At 30.3% G+C, this 18,530-nt stretch overlaps 1 protein-coding gene across 1 annotated transcript in view; it reads right to left on the reverse strand.

The window, feature by feature from the left end:
- The window catches only part of LOC129219837 (gastrula zinc finger protein XlCGF8.2DB-like), a 35,788-nt gene that overhangs the window by 14,705 nt on the left and 2,553 nt on the right, over positions 1–18,530 (reverse strand). The window contains exons 2-3 of the mRNA XM_054854146.1: positions 14,320–14,553; positions 1,845–2,117 (exon numbers count right to left, since the gene is read on the reverse strand). Coding sequence (XP_054710121.1) covers positions 1,845–2,117; positions 14,320–14,553 — 507 coding nt within the window. The remainder of the gene's footprint in view (positions 1–1,844; positions 2,118–14,319; positions 14,554–18,530) is intronic.

Here is an 18,530-nt window from a genome sequence, read left to right on the forward strand (position 1 = left end):
TAGAGAAAATTTTCAATAAGTATAACTAAAAGCACATAAACAGATACTTAAACTACAGCACAGTAACTCAATAATAAACCAAATGACATTGAACAATGTAAGGATTTAATTGGCAGTAGCAGAAAATCAAAGTATTTTTATAAAACAAACTAATAGAATAATTAAATAAAAAAAATATCAAAAACTGGCAGAAATTTAAAAAACACGCAGATAAAGAGAGAGAGTATATTAAAATATGCATAAGAAAAACATAAAACTAAAAAATTCAAATGAACAAATTCAGAGAAAAAGCAACTCATGCAATAAATACCTAATAGAACATATTTACAACAAGAACATGAATAGGAGGAATTTACCTAAATATTGTGTACTTAACCCTAAAATTCAACTTTAAATTCCTAAGAGTTGTTGTTCAAGATTTGAGCAAACACCTTCCTAATACAAATAACTAATACATAGTTTAGTACATAAAATAGGGAATTAGTGTAATATTGTTCAATTTCAAACTAAGTGCAATATGTCTCTTCATAGTTTTTTCAATTGTTGATACTCAGTTAAATATTTCAAAATTGACGGAAGTGAGCAGAGGTGAAACTGACCTAGACCCCAAAACTCTGAAGAGTGCTACATGAACTAGGGCAGAGTAGGTACACAGGTTAAAAAGAGTAAGAAAAATGTCGCTCCCCCCCCCCCTTTCTTATAGAGCTTTTATACATTATTCATACTACACTCTGAAAATTTAGTACTTGCTGGAGGAAAAAAAGGGAGTCTGTATGGCTACTACAAGAGAATAACCATTAATAATATGTTCCACACTGCATCATTGAAAATATTATGTCTTTGATAATGAGCATTTTTTGAGTCAAATATCAAGTCATGATAAATTATTCACCCCCCCCCCCCACACACACAAAATTCTGTGATTCATTATCTAAAAGAAACAGAGTTTTGGGGTAGGAATAGAAAAGTTCGCCACTGAGTGAAAACTTGTTTTTCTGACCAATAAAGGCCAAAACATTTGAATGACATTCATAGACTAAGCCAGCACATGAATTTTGCATAGCTCTAAATACAAAGTCCGGCATATCAACCTCCCATACTTGAAATGGGCGGTGTGCAAGTTGTGATGGGGATATGGTGGTGGAAGTAATATCAAAAGATGGCAGTATTTGGATCATTTGCAGTAGTAGCAATGGCAAGGCATTGTGGGGGAGTACATGCATAATGGTTGCTGTTTGAGTTCTATTCAGCAAGCATTTTGCATTCTGTTGCATCTTTGTAGGCATGATAGGCCAGAAAAACTATTCACTTAGTAAAGACCCCTGCAGGATTTTTTTTCTTTTTAAAAAATTCTTAGGCAGCTGCATATTTGAGTGCTAAACACTTTGGAGATTCCTGGGTGGACGCTCTTACATGCGCCACATTTTTCAGCTATATAATGATCTGAGGTCGGCCAGGTGTTTTTTATTTTCAGGACCGTACTTGTGTCTCTGATGTCAAATACCAAAACATTTTTTTTTCTATCTGAAACAGAGTCATGTCAGCAAAGTTGGAACCAAATGTGAAATATTCGCTGAGCAGAAACACCACTACAAATATACCCCTCCATGCCATTGCTATTACTGCAAATGGCATGTACACAGCCATTAACCGACACCGCTTCCATTGTCGTATCCCCACCACAACACACACAGCGCCCTCTTCAAATATGGGAAGATGATCTATTGCACTCTGTCTAAAACATTTGAATGCTTGACACAGGGATTATATGATTGATAAAAGAAATTAACAAGAATCTGAATGCATCAATACGTGTGTACTAAAAGTTCTTTTTACTGCAAAACCTTTGCCACAAACTTTGCAAATAAATGGTTGTTCCTTATTATGAGAAACCACATGAGACATCAAATTATGCTTTTGGGTAAATTTCTTCCCACAAATATCACATGAAAATGGACGTTCTCCTGTATGCGTGCGCATATGTCTTACAACGTCACACTTTTTGAAAGAAGAATAAGAGCAATAATCACAATTGTGCAGCCGGTAACATCCTTTGCGACTTTTCAAAGACATTTCATCAGTATATGTCTGAATTGGATCACAACTCAACTCAAACCCTGGAAAATAGAAATTATAAAGATATATGTAGAAAGTAAGTATAATACATGTTTCTTTTAACATTTCTGATGTCAAAAACTATCTTTGCAATTTTCAGTGTGAAGCACATTCGGATACTCAGAATTTTTAAAAGTATACACAATACATACAAGGAATATTACACCTAACACACACAAGAAACAAAACACATACAAGAAATAAATATCTAAATACATTTTTAAAAATATAAAAGCAGCTATATCCAGATAATTTTTTTTTCTTTCCCAAGGAAAATGGTTAAGTTATTTATGAATGAATTTCATCTTGAGTGAGCCAGGAATACAAAATCAGTATGCACATTAGGGGCTGATGTCAGAAAACGTAGGGGGAGGGGGGAGAGATAGTATATGAGAAGCGGGAGGAAGGCATTGTACTATTCTGCATTTTAATTTTTATGCTGAACCTTGAAAGATGACTGCTTTTTTAAAATACACAAACAAGTCTACAATATAGTAATTTGAAATAAAATACTATAGCAAAGAAGTGGTATATTGAAATAAATTTAAATTTTTAATTTAATAGCAGATGCTTTGTCGACATTTTTTCTACCTAAAAGTTTTTTTTCCGGCTCAATAAAGAAGAAAAGAACACTAAACATTTGAAAAATTTCATCTTTTATATTCAAGTTTTAAACACTTTTATCGTTAGATAGAACCCAAGTGCGAATATTTTCCTGCAATTTTAGGCTATTTAAATTAATGGTTTTTAATACAAATATTTTTAGAGTTGTACATCTCTGAATAACAGTCAGTAACCTCTGGACTCAATAGTGGTTGTTTGAAGGGTTCAATACATATTGAATTATAAAACAAGAAATCGCCAGGTTTAGTACGGTACAACTTGGAAAATTTGCATTTTCAAAATCTGAAAGCTTTAGAAAATCATATTTTTCCGTCTATCTTTAATTCATTTATTTTTTGTCAATTAACATATTTCTATCAGACTGTTCAGACAATTAAAAAAAAAAAGTTTATAATCACAAATACTAGATTCTCATTCACTAAACTAGGGGTTCCCAAAGCGAGTGTCGTAAGGGGAAGCGAGGGGTGTTGCCAAGTGCTCACGGTATCGATATATATGTGTATCATTTCATAAGTTGTTGCAAATCAGAAAAGTTTGGGAACCCCTGAACTAAGCAGTAAATCTTTCTTTCCCTTTCAAAATGTTCAAAAGCCTATTTAATTATATAAACATCACATTTGAAATCTGGAATGATATTGATCGAGCAAGGGATATAATTCATGTGATATTGATTTTAGGTTCAGAAGCTAATGAGCCATCAGCCATTACCTTGACATTATATTTCCACTACTGGACTCAGATCAAAATATAATAAATAGAGTCGAATCAATTATTCCCAAAAAATTTCTGATTCATTACTTCCTATTTAATGATTCGTTAAAGAGAGGTCTACATACACAGGTCCAGATAAAACTGAGTTTATAAGAGTACAATTTTTAAAGATACATTGACCAATAAGTTCAAAAGAAATTCTGAATCAGATTGGTGTTGAAAGTACGATAGATTTATTTGGCACATTGATTATATCATCCACAATTTATACATAAATATACACATCTGAAAGGGCTGACACAAGATTTGATATCCTTAAAGAGTAACAAGCAAAAAGAAGTAGTGAATACTCAGCACTTTTGCAACCAATGACTCTTAAGCTACCAGTCAGTGACATTGCATTATAATTTCTTTTATGTACAGTGCAAAATTTATTTGTTCAGGAATTCAATTATAAGTAATTTCTCAGATTATTCCTTGAGTAATTAATTAAATAACATTAAAACATTCAAAAGCACACAATTTTCAGAAAGTCTTTTCACAATCAAAAATGATTGTCTAAATCATTCGCATGTACTTTGGTAATATGTAACTGCAAATTATGTTTTCTTGAAAACCCCTGGGTGCAAATTTCACACACAAATGGACGTTCCCCAGTATGCTTTCGCGAATGTCTTTCCATAAAAGATTTGTTAGGAGTACAATAAGGGCAATAGGAACACTCGTACACTCTCATCCTTTTCTTATGACAGGTTCCAGAAGAAACCGTTATCTGAGCACCGTAAAATACGTTGTTTCCTAAAAATGGACAAAACAATGAGAAATATATTTAAATGAGCATTAAATGTTATTTTAAAAACATACTAAGTTTACTTAATACACAAATGAAATCAAAGAACAAAAGTAATAGAAGCAAAGTGGCATGAATAATTACTTAGATGTGCATTATAGGAGCACATTTAGGGGAACTTAAATATAAACTGTTTCCAAAGTACTTGCAGATCATTTACATTTCTTATTTTATTTTTTAAAAAATATTTTCAATTATTACATCTAAAAATAATGCAAATAAAAAATCCTCTATTGAAACTAATTTTTTATTTCTTTTTACACACTGAAACTGGATAAACTCTTTTTTACAAGTTCAAACTCAGGTTGAAGCAGCTTTTTTCTTTTAATTCCAGATGCAGGGCAAGAAATCTGAAAAGAAAATCCATCTCAATTCTATTGTTATTCCAGCTTCCCCTGATATTCTTTTAAAACTATTAAGAAATATATTAGTATAAAAATGATGAGTGGATCTTGACCTTAAGATTTGAATTTTTTAATGTCTGAGTTTAGACTTCATTATTATTATTATTTGGCATAAAGCAAAAGTGAAAGGCATGTTAGATATAATTTGACAAAACTGAATAATGTATCTCAAAGAACTACATCAATGTGTAATGTTCAAACATGGATGAGTAAGATAGTATTTATTTTAATGGCATAAATGAATATTGTCAAAATGTACAGTTGGCTCTCTGTTTAAGGACCCTTTATTTAACGACTTTCTCTGTTTAAAGACGACTTTTCACGGTCCCGGATGCTCCATTCTAGTTTTAAAAGCATTCTACTTAAGGACGATTTTTTGTGGTGTCTTGAAAGTCGTTAAACAGAGAGCCAGCTGCACATTCAATTCATTCATCACCCCCCCCCCCCCATATAGCTTACCATAGAAATATTCAACCCATATGTTATGTCTAGTTTTTGCTTTACAATGAAGGTTGCCACAGAAATAATCAGCCCATATGTTTTTCCTAGCTTTTGATTCATAAACTTTTTAGCAAGGCTGATTGCAAAGCCTGGTTATTAATAAGTTACAAAAAAGTAGGAGCTAGGACAGAAATATTGATTTCAATCAATTAAAGGGGAGAAAATCCATAACAAAATCCATTCCCTTGCAATTCGCTTTTTAAAGCATTGTCATTATTCTGTCGGTAGTGCTGCCATAGAAAAATAGCAAAATAGAGATGACAAAATAGAGAATAAAAAGTGTTGCCCAAAGAAAACTTTAAAAAAAATTATAATAAATTTAGATACTTATGGATCTAAATTTGGTTCTTAAAAGAACTGCACTTCTTTTTGATTAAACATCAATTTAAAAAAATTGATAATTTTAAGTACCAAACTTATTTTTTGCTCAACAATAGGCAACAAAGAACATACTCTTTATTTTAGTTTCACAAAAAATGAAGACAGTTTGCCTATTTTACTACCAAAGGTATACCATCAATCTTTTTTTATGTGTGTGGACCCTGGTTTTAATCTTAACAGTGTGACACTTGTAATTTTAGCTAAATATAAGGCTTGGTCATTTAAAGTTGAATTAAAACCTTTAAAGAGTTGATGCAATTGAAAATTTTTATAAAACACAAAATATTTTAAAGGCTTAAATAAACAGCAACTCGGTAAAATTAGAGGAAAAAACATATTTTACTCTCATTGACACAGCAATGGTGAGAAAACAGTCATGTTTAGAGTACATATAATTTACAACGAAATAGGGTTTTACTACATGTGATTAATGGACTCATATTCAGTACAATTGAAAATAGTATGGTCAGTGATGGAACTGGAAAGACAAGATTTTTGAGGGGCAAGAACTCCATTTTGGAGTAGATAAATGCATGTCTTAGATTAAAAAAAAAAAAAAAAAAAATGGTGCAACAAGATATCATTTTTGCAATTAGAAAATGTAAGGAAAAACAAAAGAGCAGCTAATTATAAATTTTGAAGTGCTATTTTTTTTTCTTTTCTTTTCTTTTTTTTTGTTGCACTCTATTTGGAGCAACAATTTTACATTGTATGGGAAAATTAGCGGTTGTGGAACAGACATATCTTTGCTTACACATACAATGCATATACATTTGTAGAAAACCTTTTCAACAATTCTCATGATTAAATAAGTAAAAAAGAAATAACAGTGTTTAATTGCACAAACTGCAGAATCTGCAATTGGGTTTTGGGGTTACAAGGAACATCTTTTCAATGCAAAATAAGTGAGCTTATGCATGAAAAGATATGCTTTTCTTTAAAGGCTTTTGCTGGACACCTTTTCCTTCATAAGCTTGCTTATTTTGCGTTGAAAAGGCCCTGTAACCCGAAACAAATGTCTGCAGTAATCTGCAATTTGTGCAAGTAAAGTGTTATTTCGTTTTTACTCTTCAAGCACAAAGGTAAACTTAATACTAATGATACTGAAAAAGTTAATAAGTATAAATATAGTGAGCATCCGGTAGTTGAATCAGTGGTAATTGAATAAGCGGTTTTAAGAAATCCACAACAACTGGATATGAGAGCTCAAATGCGCCACTTAAATGAATCAAACATACAAAATAAAACATTTCCTATCTGCATGTGGTGCACTATGAATTTGTCTTCTTTTTTGTAAAAAGAAAACAACCAATGTTATTAATATTCCTAACCAATAGGGAAAGGAGGGGGAGGTAGGGTGTTATACACTTGTAGTGTTGAGGGAAAGGTCAAAAATAAAGAGTGAGGCGGAGAGAGAAAGTGTTTTTGGGGATTCTGTGTTCTAGCGTTAAATTGCTGCAACAAGGTGCAAATTTTGAGGATTTTACATTTTTTCTTATGGTTTATTTTATTAATTAACGAAAAATAGCAATTAAATTACCTAGCCCTTTTAAATAATCAACAATAGGTAATTTTTTCAAAGCACTTCAAATTTAAGTTTTGCAATTGCTTTTTTATACTGCTTGAGGATATTTTTCCTTGTTGAATATTATCACATACAAGCTGTGACTAATTACTGCAGAACATTTTCCAAAAGATTACTAAGTAGTTTTACACTTGTATACTGCACTAACATATCATGTTTCATATTGAATAGATCTGTAAACTGAAATTTTAATTAGCATTGATATTAGCGACATCCTATTTCAATCCGAATCATACTCTGATTTCTTCAATGAAAAAAAAAAGAAAATTATGACTTGTATTGGGTTTTTATTGGGTAGGGTAAACTTTTTTTTTTAGCTTACACGCATATAACTATATCGTCACCTCAGAGCAACAGTAAGACATCTAATACCAGGGGCAACAGTAAGATATCCTACCACTGCTCTGAGGTGATGATATATATAGAGAGAGATGCGTGTGTGTTTGGCTACTAAAAATTTGAAGCGACTACCGAAGTTTTTGGTGTTAGTAGCCACCAGCTACCAAAGAAAAATAGCAGCCTACACCTTTACTTCTAATGATAATTTACCTTATTTGACAAAAATTGACTTCTTAAAAACTATAAAGGGTTCTACATTGAAAAAAAAAAAAAAAGACATCTAATTTTGTTTCATTGAATCAAAACTGTTTAGAACAAACTTGATTCATAAAAGTGGCAGTCACTATATTAAACTTATTTTTTCAAATTAAACAATAATTTTACAATGTTTGAACTTTGACTAATCAAAATGTCCTGAGCGTTCAAATCTTTAAAGTAAATCATAATGAAAAGGACAATAAATTTTAATCAAATAAAAATGGAAAAAACATATTTCTTAAGACAATGTAAAAGATAGCACGTTTTAAACCATATACAGAAATTAGAAAAAATGACAAGGAAAAATATTTTTTGAGCAAAATAGTTTTAGAACTATCCTATTAATAAGATACTCAACTAATATGATCACCTACATTTTAGGAATTGCTAAAAATAATGAAAAAAAAAAAACTTTATTTTCAGTAACTCATAACTTCCAATTTTCCAAGCTGAATTTCTCAATTCAGAATTAGCTGATTTTCAGATTTTATCACAGGATGTTCATAAAAGTCTAACTATATATATACATATCACCTTTGATCAATTTTATTTCCTGAATTCCTCAGAAACCTAAGATCTTGCTTCGAACACATTAGTTTTTAAGAATAATGTTTGTTTGAATCAACTTGGGAATCAATTGATAAGACTTTTTGAAAGAGTGGGGTAAAACGACAAGTGTGTAAGTCCTCCACTAAAAAAAGACAAAAAAAAAAAAAAAAAAAAAGTTTCAAAGAATAATAAGCACAAAATTATTGATGTACAAGTGGTGACAACTGGTGGTAAACAAAAAAGAGCCTGTTTCACAACAGTGGATGCAATCGGATTTTGAAATGTGTAAAAAAAATATGCTGGTGAAAAAAAAAGCAAGCATAATTAGCCATTAAAATGCACACATTTAATGCCAAGTATAAAAATTTAGTAGTTATATAAATGATCAATATATAACCATGTAAAACTGATTGACAATTACATTAGTAGATTGAAATAATTATACAAACCTAAACAAAAATGCTTTCAAGGCATAAAACACATAGTTAAAGAATAGAATAAGTTTTGAAATATAAACATATGGAAATCAGAAAAAAAAAAAAAAATCAACACATATTTTCAAAAAGTTGACTTTACAATAGCATAAAGTTACATGCTAGTAAAAAATTTTATCAAAGAACCTCATTAAGAAAATAGCTTAATATAGAATGAATAAACTGATTGAATAGGACTCTGAATTAGTTGCATGAGCCCTTTTAGTTTTATTTACGTTAAACTGTAACAGCATTACACAACATTAATTCACAACATATGAGACTACAATGTCAGTCATTTTTTTAATTGAATAAAAAATATTTTAAGAATATAAATGAATAATTACATATAGAAACTTGAAATTAATCTCAAAGAACTACTTGATGCTCAATAAACATTGTTTTTTGTTCAGATATACTGAATGCAGCAACTAAAAATATATTTTTTAACCAATTTACACAAAATGAATGTGATAAAAACATGAAGCATAAACATTCATGCATAAGTTTTCAATTAGCTAAATTTTGACAACACCAGTACAGGATAAGGGACATTCTCCTGCAATGTGGAATTTTGAAATCCTGAATTTTTATTTTTTGAACTTTTCAGGAAGGACGCAATTTGGTATTTTTTGGAAAGACAAAATATGTATCTTGGTAAAACTACAATAGTTCATGAAATATGTACATTTATTTTGCAGACAATGATGCTTTAGTTAAAAGGACAAAAAGTGTTATTACCATCCCATGTTAAAAAACTATGTAGAAATTCCAAAACATATTTTTGTTTAGTGGTTTTAAGGTTAACAATTAAGTACTAACGATTGCCTGACAGAAAATAAAAACAAATGTATCATTTTAAGTCTTTTAATAATATAAAAATAATTTTGAGATTTTTTTTTTTTAAATATACTGAATGCATTACATCATTCATGTTCACTCGTTCAAATTAAGTCTTATAACCTAAAGTAAATATGCTTTCTAAAATACTAATAGAACTAACTATTTAAAATACATTTATTAAAAAAATTGAACATAAATAATTCGAGGACAAGCAATTCTAGCAAGGATGGTAATGACTCTGGAAGGATGGTAATGATCATTGCTGGATGGAAATGACATACACATGTTTAAAATAACTTTAAGCAAAAATACAGTAAAATTAATGTCAAAATGCTACGTTTTTTCAAAACAGGATATTATGATGTCAATATTTATGTATTTATTTTGCATTAAATACAGATGCTGCGAGTTTCTCTACCGAATTATTTACCTCCTTTGTTAAACAAAAATATCTACGAGAAATGAGTATAGGAGGATCTTTAATAACGCATAAAATCTCTTCTGTGGCTATCTGGTGCTTGTCCTCTTCTGTGGACCAACAAAATTACTTTTTGTTTTTGATCTGGACATAAAGTGGATTCTCAGATTATTACTTTGAATCAACAACACCTGCACATTAGGTTTGAATTAGTTATCACCCTATGACACATCACATTTAAAACCAATCAATTTAAAATATAATGTACATTACAAAATGATAGTTAACTGGGAACCATTGACCATTAAAAACAACAGCAACACACTGCCCAACAGGTACTTATTATATAATTTAAAAAAAATAAGTTTAAGAAAATTATGCATCTAAAATATTAAAAACAATCAATGTACTGAATTTGAAGGTAAAAATGTATATAATTAAAAAAACAAAGCAAATAATTTTATTCTATCCTCAGTCTGCCATTACCATCCAAATTTGTATACTTTCTGCAGGATGGTAATGATATTTCACTTTATTTTACCTGGCATGAACTAAACAGTAGCTACCATTCTAAAAATTTTGCACATTTTGATCAAAGGTTCTTCCAATGTAAGCAAATAAAAAACAAAAATACATAATAATGTTTAAAATAACTATCAATGGGTATGGATGGTAATGACAGCAATAAAAATTTTTCTACTAAATTTGATATCTACACATCTAAGCAAGACGCATGAAGATTTCCACACAGTAAATTTTTGTTTTTCAAACAAACTTAAAGTGGCTGCTGCTAAAACTGAATACTGTTTGGGTTAATTGTGCTACCAAGTGGTCATGAAAGAGTAAAAACTGATGGATGGTACTGATGCAAAATGTCAGGGACAAATTAAAACTGTTTCACAAAAATTTCAAAATTGCAATAAAACGAAAAAGAAACTTTGTTTTGAATTTGATTATGTGAGGCAATTATGGAAAAAAAAATTTCACGATATTTTTTAGTTTTATTTGCAGCATAGTTTGCACAAAAGACAAACATTGAGTCAAGGGACAGTGGATGGTAATGACTTTTTAGTATATCTTTTTAGTCTCAACAAAAATAGGTATTGTCTGTATCTGTTAAATCCATGTTATTTTATTTTATAGAAGGTGACAAATAAATAGTATTAAAAAAAAATAATTTAAAAAGATTTATGAGGTTGCAGAGAACATGGGATGGAAAATTCCACATTTCTAGAGAATGACCCATATAAATATATCCTGATTTAAAAAATAGCAAGAGAAATTATTTGCATAATAATGTATTTAGTTGCATATTTTTTAAATAAATGAATAACTTTTATCATACTTCATTGAAGGATATTTTAATTTAGTTTTGAGATCAATTTCAGAAAGATCTAGATTAAACCAAAAAATTGAGTTACCCTTTCTGTTATGTTTGGTATGAAGAAAAAAAAAAGAATTTTTATTTATGAAGAAGTTTTAGAAAGGTTTGGGTTTCATTTTTTTAAAAAATTTTCACAATAACTATTCTTCTGTAAGTCCACTGCATAGAAATAGCTGCAAATCTATTTTTATTGCACTTTTAAGATGATATCTATTTTGATGATGTTTAACTTTTATTTTCCACTTCTTTCAAATTTATTTCCTTACTCACATTAAATACTTCCAGGCATAATAAGTAGAAAATATTAAACATAAAACTATAGCAGTAAACAATACTTGTTCATCTTCTTAAATACAAATTTCACTTCCAAGAAATTGCCTCATCTTAGTAGCTTTTAGCCTATTACGTCTCTCGAAAATGAAGTAAAAAACTACATTTTCCGTTTATTGTTCACAAAATATTCTGAAATAAAAAATAAAAAAATTATGGAAATGAAAACAGATCATCCACAAAATGACATTTTTTACTATTGCATGATAGTAAACTTCAACAATACTACTTTTTGAATTAATATTCAGAAAATCTTTAAATAATTTTAAACAAAAAAAAAAGGAAAAATAAACTTTATTTTAGACCTGTTAACTTATGCTTGCAACAACGTAATATAAAATATAAACTACTGGTGCAACATCTATGTTTTTGTTTAAAAAAAAACTCTAAAGCCAGCCACCGGAAAATTTCAATGGCACAGTGTGCGCCCTGACACCGCCCCCTCTCTGAATACATTGCTATATGTATATGAATAAATTATGAAATTTCAAATTATTCCACTTTTCACGAAAATATTTGAATTTTCAAAAAATTATGATTTTTCACAAAAATGGACTTTGAAAAATCCTGGATCGGTTAGTGTGTACTGACTAATGAACCAATAAGAGAGCTAATGTAAGTTTAATCATTTGCAACTGCATTTCACTTGCTTGGCCTACTGGCCACAACTTGCTTGCAAGCTCCAAATTAATAATTTAAAAAAAAAAAGAAAAATACTTTTCTAAGGTTGCTATGAGCTTGGAACAAGAAATTGTATATTTCTAGAGAATTGCTCATATATTCTGGAAACAAATGTACATTTCCAATATTTATAGTACAGTCGGAGTCCGATTTAACGAACCTCTACTTAACAAATTTCGCGATTAAGCAAATTTTTTCTTTTTCTAACTAAAATGAAAGCAAAAACCCCTATTTACCGAATGATAAACCCCGAAATAACAAATTATTTTAACAGCCAAAAACAAATTTTTTTTTTGTTAATTTGAGTTAGGAAATATTGAATTGTTTTCCAAATGTTACATCCACATTGTCCGAAGCAGAAAACGATTTTTTTTGGAATCAGCAATTTTTGACAGGCGAGGGAGCAATCAACAAACAGTGATTCTGATGCTGTAAGCAATAGTGAAACTCCTATTAAAACTGTTATGTTTTTAAATGCTATACATGGCATGGAAACTAAAAACATATCTCATGCAGCAGGCTGCAAAAGACGCAGCATTTTTTTTCTTTCCGTAAAGTCGAAAGAGAACTATTTCGAGTCAAGTGTCAAAGAGATTGTCCAAACATCTATTTCTCAGTAGTTTAAAATAGTCAACTCCCGCTACAACGAGATTCAACTTACACGAAATGGCTATAACTCGAATTTTCCACGAGTAACGAGTTTTAGAGCTGACGCAAGCGAATTCCTCGTCCACAACATGAATTTCTTTAGAAGGAAGTAGCGGCTTCATTATTGACAAGTAAATATATATTTTGTGAATGTTATTACATCCCATTAGCATCACACTGACCACCGAAAGTTCCCACATCAAACTAGTCTAGGCTTCACGTTGTTAGTGCATAAAAAAAATGCTCAGCAGCTTTCTTTTTTTACATTCTAAACATTAAAGTTGATGAAATATAATAGTACCTTAGTGAGCTGTTTCATCTAAAGATTATGAAGATGGGGTGGGGGGAATAAAGTTTCTAACAATAAAAAGAAGATTAAGATTCTCGATATGCTTGGACAACTACCAAACGTTGACGGTCGCAACGCAATAAGTATGAGTGAATCTTCCATACCTACAGTTAAAAGTCAAAACAAAATGATATCCGCATAAGTTCAGAACTTAGTTTCAATGTTAAAGCTTGCAGAGTCTGAGTAAAGTATATGAAAATGGAAGCTGCTCTTGCATTGTGGATTAAAGAGATTGGGAAGAGGAGCTTGTTGCCATAAATGGAAACGTTATAAAAGAAAAGGTGAAGCAACCGTATTTTAAAACGTATTTAATAAAAAATAATGATCTGCCTATGCAGCATAAATCTTCATCATCTTCATTTTTTAACTCATAAATATTATTACTATACCTATTGTACAGTACCATTATAGTGCAGCATTTTATTATTACTACATACTGTACGTACTGTGTTGTTTTATTTTATCAATCATTCCTTTTGTGCATTTTAACTATTTTATTTTATGTTGAATAAAGCAGTTTTTTTATTTTTTAAATACAGTAAAAGTTGAGTTTTTTATGTAAGAAACTGTAATGTATAGTTGAGGAATGCTTTAAAGCAGTTTGAGAGGTGCTTACAAATGTCTAAAAAAATTTAGTACGTTTCTAAAAAATGTTTATGCATACATTTTTCCACAACGCAAAATTTCGACTTACGCGAGGAGTCTTGGAACGCATCCCTCGCGTAAGTCGGGACTCGACTGTCACCACAATTTAACGTATAAAAGTTTCGGTCCCGGTGAATTCGTTAAATCAAGGTCCAATAACATAACAAAATCATAATAATTTAATATTATTACAAGCAAAAGCTTATAAAAAGCTTAATATACAAGACATACCTGTATGTAAAAGCTTGTGGGACAACAAACTATGCTTCTGAGTGAATCCTTTTTTACAAATGTCGCAAACAAAAGGACGTTCTCCAGTATGAGTGCGTAGATGAGCTTGCACATGACTTTTGTAATGAGAAGTATAAGAACAATAGGAACATGAATACACTCGAAATTTTTTTCCCATGAGATCAATACTTCGTGCAGACCAATCACTACCTCCACGAACTGAGCTGCTTTTACCTAGATATAAAATATATTTTTATTTCTTCAATAACACTTTACTTTACAGCATTCAATTATAATTACATCAACCAATAATTGAATCATACTGATTTATAAATATTTTCAAAAAAGTGAAGAGAAACATATGTATGTATTCTACTTTTAATATTGTCACGTTTTACAGCTATGCAACCTTAGTATATCATTTTAATCAACTACTACAGATAAAATCACTCAAAAACTTTAATTGCAAAAATATATATTTAATATTACTTTTGGTAAACATAAAATGCATACACAAAGCACATATAGATTTAAAAAGAAATAACAAAATAATTTGTGCTTAAATGACATAACGCAGAAGTACTATCCTCTGCCCCCCCCCCCCCCCTCTCAAGCAATGGTGAAAAAACTATGATTAAAACACTCTTCCCAGAACAAGACCTTTTAAAAACTCAAAATATTTCCATGGTTTGGAGAGACAGTTTTGACATTTGACTTCCCTAACATTGTATCCTTGCATAATGAACAAACAGATTTGATAAAGCACAAATTATCAAATAGGTACAGCAAATAAATGTTTTCAGGCTGTGATAGAGGATTTTTATAAAAGAATAATGTTGACTGATCAAAAAAAAAAAAAAAAAAAAAATATTATGTTCATACTACACAACTTAGCATTTATTTTTATGCATTTGAAATCCTGAAACAGCCCCTTGGTTTTAGCATAAAGAAAAAAAAAACATTTTTTACAAAATTTCCCACAATACATAAATGATCAATTATGAATACTGAATGCAAAGAAAGATGTAACTTGTTTAAAAAACAACCATGCTTTAATACAAAACTTTACATAACTCTTAAAATTTGGAAAACAGTGAGAGAAAAATCGAAAACAAACAAATAAATCTCATCATAAACAATGAAAAATCATCAAACAATAAACGAGCAAACAACTAAAATATATTTATGATTGCATGTTCAGAACTATGTTTTCCAGAGTATTGATTTTTTGTCTGCAACCTAAAAATAAAAAAGAGAATTCAACTGTTAATGATAGGGGAAAAGAATAAATAGGGGCTGTTCATAAATGATGTCACACTTTTTGTCAACATTTTTGACTTCCTCTACTCCCCTTTGTCGCCTGTCAGGAACTGATGGGATATACCCCACCCTTGGCGACTTTTTCCTGTTGGGGCCAAGAAAGCGTCGCCAAGAAAACGATGTATGACGACATATGTCATACATCGTTCTTAGCGATGCTTTTTTAGCGCCAACAGGAAAAAATCTGATAAAAAAACAAGATCAAAGAACTTCAGAACACAATATATATAAAAACAACATAAAACCACAACAAAAAAACATCACGAATATACGCTTCAAAAATACCAGAAACTAGAAAGTTTTTGTACACAAAGAATAATTACTAGAAAGTATTTAAAATGCTTGAATTGACAAATTACTATTACAGCTCACCAATGAAATATGTACCCATAGAAATAAAAGCTTTTTTTCCAACATGCATTTCATCGAACAAAAACTTTTCTCATACTCTGCTAAGAAAAAGCAAAGCGATTCAAATTGCGATGTTTAAAACGGAAAACATCCCCAAAATCAATTACTATTTCAGCCAAAAAAGCGCTTAGTTACTCAAATTTCGAAGTATGAAAAGTAGAAATGTCTCAACAGAACATCCTAAACATAAACAATACAAAAATACAATTTATTTGCTATCCAGACATGCTTTCAAAATACCTATTATATTTTACATAAAATAACACCTTCATATTTTTATAAAATGCTGGTGCCAACTTAGTTTCAGAAATTCAGTACCTAAAAGGAGGCACGTTAATAAAATATGTCTAAATAATTCGTGGCATCAATAAAAATTAACTTAGAACAAAATAATGGTACTATTTTTGTAAAATTAATTTACATACAGTAAAAATAGAGTTACGAGAATCAAGGATTTGTAAAAACAAAGAATTTCGGAAGTGAGAGTTTTTTTGAATTCTAAAATAAAGAACTTACCTTTTTATGGTATAAATCCTCACACTCAGTCTAAAACAAAACATCATATGACAATGGCACGTTACAGATACACACCACGTTGGAGTTAAGTTTTAATTAACGTTCAAGTTTGAAGAAACTGGCATTTTCTAATGTTTTTGCTTCGAAACACAACTACTGAATTTTAACTAACACAAAATAAGCTTTCCTGTAAGGTATATTGCACGAAACAACACGTATCTCTCCTGCGTGAAACCGAGTAGACAACCCAAGTAAACAAGTTTGAACAGATCTAAAGATTGCCTTCGGGTTGCCTAACACAGGTTAGTTTCGCCAGGGATGCCATGCTTAAAAAATTATCGCCTCATTGGCGAGAAAAATATTTCAATTTTGTGCAAAAAATCGGATGTCGCCAAATGTGGGGGGGGGGGGGGAAATATCACATCTGTAACGCCCAGGGTTGGCTTTCTGCCGGCAGAAACTAGTTTTTGCCGTGCCAGTGGCAAAAACTGGTTATAACCGGTAAAAACCGGCAGAAACTGGCAAAAACTTAAAAGTGTCTTTAATAACTCAAGTAATTAGTGAATGATATTTGTTTAAGTAAACTAAAAAAATAAACATTATTTCATCATTTAAAAAAATAAAATCCCATGCTAGTGCCCTTGATTTAGTTCAGAAAGGGAATTTTCCAATTACAGTGGCTCGTAGTATTTGTATTAATTTAACAAAGGATAAAAAAATCATACAAGGGTGCTTAGGAAATAGGAGTGACATACAGAATTAAACAGGTATTACTGATTGTAATTTGCTCACTTATATGCTTCCTCTAAATTGTTTGTGATTAAAATTATCATGTCATGTGCTTGAAGAAGAAAGTGCCAGAAATTTATTTGCCTAAATTTTGTACCTAATGTCACAGCTTTGCAAAACAAACTGGCCCCATTTCTCAAAACTTATTTTTCCAGTCAAAATTTTACCACTACCCCAGTTACTACATGGTGGACCATTTATACAATAGATGAAAGTTTAACTTTTTAAACAATTAATTATTTTTTCCATACATTTTCTGTTGTATATCAAGAATTAATTTTTCATTTTGTGAGTTTTTGCCAGTTTCTGCCACAAAGTGGCAGAAAGTGGTTTTTGCCATGCCGGTTTTAACCGGTTTCCACCAGTGGTTTTAACCACCTTGGCAGAAACTTGCCAACCCTGGTAACGCCTGTCATGCTATTTTTCGTGAACATGTTACGTGATGTTACATTTCTTGTTTCCTCCTTCCTCCACCTTGTCGCAAACTTAAAGAACTTCATGAACCTCCCTCCCCTCTGAAAGCAAGACATCATTTGTGGACAGTGCCTTGACTGTTAATAAGTGTTGACACATATCAGGGTTCGCCGATATATATCTGATATTTATTTTGAAAATATCATGATATTTTGATATTTATTTTTTCAACTACTGTATCTTCAATATAAAAATTACATTAATCACAGTAATATTGCTCATTCATTATTAAAAATAACCAAAAAGTTACGTACTATATTTTTATGATGTATTAATACATCATTAATGTAACAAAAAATATAATATTCCTTTTTTACTTTTATTTTATATTCATAAAATTATGGGTAATGTAAAAATTTTAATTCACATTATCTAATTAAATATTAAACATTGGTCAGATCTAAAGAAAATGTCTTATGACTGTGCACTGACTGGATATGTTTTATTTCTGAATCATATTAACTGTAAAAGTAGCTAACAATAGAAAAAATAGTAAAACAGCTAATGCTAAATTAACTCCATTAAAAATGATTAAAATGTAAAACGAAATATTAAGTTGTAAATAATAAAAGAAACTTTTACTTTAAGTCCATATATTGTAAAATAAATAAGAAAATAAAGAGTCAGATTTGAGGATGTATTTACTATTTTGAAGGCTAGTTTGTGTTGATTGAAAATATTGGATCAAAATATCTGATATT

Source organism: Uloborus diversus, chromosome 1 (assembly GCF_026930045.1).
Source record: "Uloborus diversus isolate 005 chromosome 1, Udiv.v.3.1, whole genome shotgun sequence".
NCBI classification, from domain to species: Eukaryota; Metazoa; Arthropoda; class Arachnida; order Araneae; family Uloboridae; genus Uloborus; species Uloborus diversus.